The sequence below is a fragment of the Gigantopelta aegis genome, chromosome 7 (assembly GCF_016097555.1).
Source record: "Gigantopelta aegis isolate Gae_Host chromosome 7, Gae_host_genome, whole genome shotgun sequence".
NCBI lineage: Eukaryota > Metazoa > Mollusca > Gastropoda > Neomphalida > Peltospiridae > Gigantopelta > Gigantopelta aegis.
The window spans coordinates 20,284,549-20,291,396 of record NC_054705.1 but is presented as its reverse complement, the minus strand read 5'-3'; the positions used below and the strand labels follow the sequence as shown (position 1 = coordinate 20,291,396).

The 6,848-nt window shown below is 37.5% G+C and overlaps 1 protein-coding gene across 1 annotated transcript in view; it reads left to right on the top strand.

Moving 5' to 3' along the window:
* Nucleotides 1–6,848, top strand: part of LOC121377955 — a 57,788-nt gene that overhangs the window by 21,921 nt on the left and 29,019 nt on the right. Inside the window, exons 3-5 of the mRNA XM_041506049.1 lie at nucleotides 1,585–1,727; nucleotides 2,533–2,655; nucleotides 4,283–4,420. Of these exons, the coding sequence (XP_041361983.1) occupies nucleotides 1,585–1,727; nucleotides 2,533–2,655; nucleotides 4,283–4,420 (404 nt within the window). The remainder of the gene's footprint in view (nucleotides 1–1,584; nucleotides 1,728–2,532; nucleotides 2,656–4,282; nucleotides 4,421–6,848) is intronic.

Genomic DNA, 6,848 nt, shown 5'->3' with positions numbered 1-6,848 from the left:
TCACAATCCATTGAGTACAACATCTCTGTGGAATTAAAGTTAAAGTTTTGTTTTGTTTAACGACAACCACTAGAGCACATTGATTTACTAATCACAGGCTAATGGTTGTTAAACATTTTCTTATGCAGTACTGGCAATGAAATAGGCCAGGAAGATCAGTGTTGCTGCTGTAGTTGTGAGGGGGTGTAACCATGTTGTGGACAGACCTTTAAAAGCAAAGATACAAAACTGTTTTACCTCTTTGTCAACAGTGCAAAGATACTGTGCAGTGTCCTTATGGACGACCAAAAGGGAAACTCTTTTCCTGAAAATAATTGTTTTCTTTTAATATCTCTGCTATGAGGATAGTTAGTATGGAGATCTTTTTATTAACTTATTTTGTTAATTTTTATTGACATCTTCATTGTGTTCATGATGTACATTTTGTTACTGCAATACTGGCAATGAAATAGGCCGGGAAGATCAGTGTTGCTGCTGTAGTTGTGACGGGGTGTAACCATGTTGTGGATCAGACCTTTGATATTACAACTTTTTTCCAATGAACAAATTATGAACAAAGTAAGTTATTTTAGTGTTATCGTAGTTCATAACCGTACCGTGTAGTATTAGACTTGGGTGGGGTTTACATTAATACTGATTGTGGTTGGACTAGGTTACAACATGTTTTTTTTTTTATAGAAAATAATTAATGATTCTCATTAGAGTATGTATTGTCAGTTGCACTGTAACACAAAGAAAGAGCTTTTAATATATTAATCTGCTATACTATTCAGGAAATATTAGCTCGAAAATGGGGAAAAAAAGAAAAACAAAGTTTTTCCTACCTACCTACCCTATTTGTTTTTGGCATGTAACAGGAAACAAACCATTTTTTTTACTTGGCCTTAGCAGCAAGTCATCTTTTATATACACTTTTCCACTGACAGAAAAGCACATATACCACTGTCTTTGATATACCAGTTGTGCTGTACTGGTTGGGATGGGAAAACCCCCCACTGAGGTGAGCACTCTGTCTGAGCTAGTATTATTTTAGCTGATCATACACTTAAAGGGACATTCCTGAGTTTGCTGCATTGTAAGATGTTTCTGACTAATAAAATATTTCTATGATTAAACTTGCATATTAAATATATTTTCTTGTTTAGAATATCAGTGTCTGTATATTCAGTGTGTTTCTGGTCGTCTTAATATTTGTAAGAATCCCAAACTGGATTTTGTCTTCAATAATTTCGTACTTTAGAATAAAATATATTTTAGGAAATAAAATGAAATTTAACCTAGTATAAATATTAGAATGATCAGAAACACATTTAATATACAGCCACTAATATTTTATGAAGAAAAATATATTTAATATGTAATTATAATTGTTAAAAAGTCTCTGATAGTCGATAACATCTTAAAAATTGCAGCAAACTCAGGAATGTCCCTTTAAGCGTAGGCCTTTTATTTTGTTTTAGTTTCTGATATGATAATCTTGCTAACATTTTATGACACTAATATATTACATGTATTTAGATTTCGCTAAATTTTAAGGTTGCTAATATTTTATATGTGTTTTATTTGTATTTCTTTTTTTTTCAGTATACACAAAGACAAAGCGATGAAAACGGGTGGTGGTTACACATTCTGGCAGAAAGACCGCCCCGTGAACAGTAAGATTGAGAAGAGTATGGACTTCTACCCCGTGACGATACCCTCCGTTGAGCTCAGACAGCTACTGGAGGGTAACGACTTTCTCACGCTGACCATCTGGGTCCTAGTTCATAACAGAATAAAAGAAGGAAATGTTTTATTTAACGACACACTCAACACATGTAATTTACGGTTATATGGCATCGGACATATGGTTAAGGACCACACAGATATTGATAGAGAAAACCCGCTGTTGCCACTTCATGGGCTACTCTTTGCGATTAGCAGCAAGGGATCTTTTATATGCACCATCCCACTGACAGGATAGAGAGAGAGAGAGAGATAGTGAGACAGGCTGAGAGAATGATCGAGAGAGACAGAGAGAGAGATGGAGAGAGAAATGGAGAGAGATAGAGAGAAATGGATAGAAATGGAGAGAGATAGAGAGAAATGGATAGAAATGGAGAGAGAGATGGATAGAGAGATGGAGAAAGAGAAATAGAGAGAGATATAGAGATGGAGAGAGAGAAATTGAGAGATATAGAGATGGATAGAAATGGAGAGAGAGAAAGATAGAGAAAGAGAGATGGAGAGAGAGATGGAGAGCGAGAGAGAGAGAGAAACAGATAGAGAGATAGACATAGACAAATTCAGACACAATAAAGACACTGGCAGTAAGAGACAGAACCCCCCCCCCCCAAATACACAGACAGAAAGAAAGAAAAAAGAAAGATAGGTAGACAGAAATAATGACAGACGGATAATGAGATAATCAGTCACCAATACATTTTTCTTTCCTCGGGTGACGTCTGTCACGTAAAATGCAGACTTACGACCAAGTTAACAGTTTATTATGTATATGTAGTGTTTCTAATGTATCCACGTTGATTCTTTCAGACACCACTTTGTCTGATGCTGCCAAGAGGGCACTGAAGAAACGACTGACAGCCCAGTATCCATGGTTACAAGATATACCTTTTGACCACACCATGCTAGACCGTCTCCGATCCATGGGTCTCTGTAAGTAAAGAACCGGCCTCGGTGGCGTCGTGGTTAGGCCATTGGTCAACAGGCTGGTAGGTACTGGGTTCGGATCCCAGTCGAGGCATGGGATTTTTAATCCAGATACCGACTCCAGACCCTGATTGAGTGCTCTACAAGGCTCAATGAGTAGGTGTAAACCACTTGCACCGACCAGTGATCCATAACTGGTTCAACAAAGGCCATAGTTTGTGCTATCCTGCCTGTGGGAAGTGCAAATAAAAGATCCCTTGCTGCTAATTGGAAAGAGTAGCCTATGAAGTGGCAACAGCGGGTTTCCTCTCAAAATCTGTGTGGTCCTTAACCATATGTCTGACGCCATATAACCGTAAATAAAATGTGTTGAGTGCATCGTTAAATACAACCTTTCTTTCTTTCTGTAAGTAAAGAGAATGTCAGTATATCAGTCGTTCAGTGAAAACATAAGTATTACCTACTGAAATAAAGTTAAAGTTAAAATTTGTTTTGTTAAATGACACCTCTAGAGCACGTTGATTTATTAATCATCAGCTATTGGATGTCAAACATTTAGTAATTCTGACATAGTCTCAGAGATTTTTCCATTACTAGCAAGGGATCTTTTATATGCACCATCCCACAGACAGGGTAGCACATACCTTGGCCTTTGACCAGTCGTGGTACACTGGCTTGAACGAGAAATGGCCCAATGAATCCACTGATGGGGATTGATCCTAGACTGATTGTGCACTGGACTATGCCCTGCTCCTACTGAACTAATGGAGTCGTCACCATAAAAAAACCCTACTGAGTGGAGTAATTAATTGCTCCCTTAACATAGATTATGGGCAACCATTTTAACCCTGATCCATTTTAACCCTTATCCTGCCGCATTCTTTTTGCCAAATTTAAAGAATTTTCACCTGTCCTACATTTCTGTTGATGTTATTAAAATATGTGAACATTTTAATATGAAATTACACCCATATATATATACCATAATAATCCACCTACGTAATGATAGCATTTTGTAGATGGTTATTTTATTTATGTTATTTGGATATGTCATTCTAAGACTATTCATTGACATTTCCTTACGGTTTGTTTTTGACAAAAAATGTCAAGTTATTTTAGAAAACGATTTTTAAATGGTAGCATTGCTAAGTGACGCCATTGTAATGACGCTTGACACATCAATGTCAGGGAATGGGTTAAGATATACAGGGGTGCAGAAAGTACTCGCCCACTCGCCGAATGCGAGTAAAAGTTCTGACGGGCGAGTTGAAAAATGCAAGTACGAGTCCGACGGGCCACGTGATGTTGATCACTTACCAGGTGTTCTTAATAATGGTTTGTCAATATATTCATATATATATATATATCATTCAATGTGTATATTATAATATTATTAATAATATATTGTTATATAGACTGGCGGACTAGTAGATTTTAGTTGGTTCTGGACCGGTGGGCTAGTGAAACATGTTCCATTTCTGCACCCCTGGATATAACCACACTGAGTACTGATATTTAGTAATTTTGTAGTACTGAAAATGGTTGACTCTATAGTTATTAGCCAGTGTTTAATATTACAACTTTTTGGTGCCTTGGAAAACCAACATTCCTTTCTCTTTTTTTTGTCCACCAGTGACTGAAGATGGCCAGATGTGGAAGGAGAAGGAGAAGGAGGAAGATGATGAGGGAATCGTGTCGGGAGACCACGAAGACTCTGACCTGTACCGAGTGTCAAGGTCACGACTGGAAAACTGGATAGCCCTCGATGCAGGTGTGTGAGAAACTGTTAAAGGGACATTCTTGAGTTTGCTACAATTTTTAAGATCTTATCGACTAACAGAGACTTTTTAACGATTGTAGTTACATATCAAATATATTTTTCTGCATAAAATATTACTGGCTGTATATTAAACATGTTTCTGATCGTTCTAATATTTGTACTGGGTTAAATTGATTTTATTTACTAAAAAAATAATAATTTCCATACGTACAAAATTATTTGAAGACAAAATCCAGTTTGGTCCAGAAACACATTGAATATACAGACACTGATGTTCGAAACAAGAAACTGTATTTAATATGTAAGTTTAATCGTAGAAATATTTTATTAGTCTTATAATGCAACAAACTGAGGAATGTCCCTTTAACATTATTAACATTCAGGGGTAGATACAGGGTGGTGGTGTGTGAGTGATCACCCTCTTTTGATACACACTTAAGATCTTGACACCCAAATCTGTACAGTGTCACGGTCACAATTAGAAAAATGGATAGCTCTTGATGCAGGTGGGTAAGATAATCATAAAATAATGAACACACAAGGGTGGATATAAGGGTGGTGCTGTGTGTGTGAGTGAAGAGGTGAGATTGAGGGTGTGATCACCCTCTTTTGAACTCTTCAGATCTGTACTGAGTGGCTAGAAAACTAGATAGCCCTTGTTTGCGATGAGTGAGAAAATCTTAAATAACGAACACAAGGGTGGATTCAGGGTGGTGGTGTGTGTGTGAGTGAAGGGGTGGGGTTGTTGAGGGTAGTGATCACCCTCTTTTGATACACATATAATACCACTGGCATAGGCAGAGGGGCATGTTGGGGTCATGCCCCCTCCAATCACACCTCTTTCCCCCCCATCACCTTTTATATTTTACTGTCACTCCTTAATTAACATGACTCATAAACTTTATCACTCGTCTGATATTGTGAAATGTGAAGGACTGTTGTAGATACTTGATGTGAAATGTAATTCCCCTGAATCTTATTGTGTTAATACCTCCTCTAATTTTTTGTTTTACAACGAAGGAAGGAAATGTTTTATTTAACAACGCACTCAACACATTTTATTTACGGTTATATGGCGTCGGACCATATGGTTAACGACAACATATTATACTGAGAGGAAACCCGCTGTCGCCACTTCATGGGCTACTCTTTTTTGATTAGCAGCAAAGGATCTTTTATATGCACCATTCCACAGACAGGGTAATACATACCACAGACTTTGATATACCAGTCGTGGTGCAATGGATGAAGTGTGATATAGCCCAATGGCCCCACCGACGGAGATCGATCCCAGACTGACTGTGCATCAAGTGAGCACTTTACCACTTTGCTACGTCTCGCTCCTTTTTAAAAAAAATATTTTATAAATTTAATGCTACAGCTGAAAATTAAGTTCACATTTCTTTTATTCAGTATGTTATACATGTAACAAGCATGCATGCTTTCATATCACATTATGCAGACCTGCAGGGCTCCAACTTAATGGCGGCACTGACGGCAATTGCCATCATTGAGATATAAATTGCCATATGTAGAGAGCATCACCAAGCTTGTTCTGAATGTGCACGTAAAACCCTATGACATGACATGACATGAGCATCACCGATGGCACTTTTGTGCCGTCTGTAAAGCTCCTCAACAATGGCGAAATGTATACACCTGGTGTACATTATCTGCCAATATTTAACATCTGCACATTTAAAAGATGTTTACATACAACAAGATAACCTTTCAATCAGGTTTATTTACTGCAAATGTCATTAAAAATTTTTTTGCCATAGCCAGGCTCAAAATTGCCATCGGTGGACTGTTGGACATGGCAAATCTTTTAAACATTGCTGTGGGAGAAAAATTTTTAAGTTCGAGCCCTGGGCCTCTGAAAATTGCGAGAGCGATAGTTTCGCTCGTGTGTCGCTTGTGTAAGTATACATGTAGTTTGTCGTAACACAGTCTTCGTTCACACATTTGGAGTTATGATATGATTTACATGGTCATGACAGGTTACCTAAAAAGGAAATAGGTTACCTGAATTTTTATTTAATTTGCGTAACCCATAAATGGTTTATGCAAATGTTGAATTCTCAGAGTACTGCTTATGTAAATCTTTTTATTTTTAAAATATAATATTTTTTTTTTTTATTTAATTTTTTTTTTTTTTTATCCCACTGCCCCCTTTCCTTTCTCTCTATTGAATTCCATCTCATTTCTTCCCGATCTGGCAACTCCTATCTTTCAACTTCTTTTGCTGTCCACCTCCACATTCCAGTCCTTGTCTCTCCAACCGCGACATGTGCTTGTCTCTTGTGGCTATCTGTGCCACACATCTGACATTCCCCATTAGCTTTTAGCTGTGGGTTCAGTCTGACCACTTCAGAGAGTGTTCAGTAGTTACTTCTGGCATTGTTAAGAGGCACTTGTA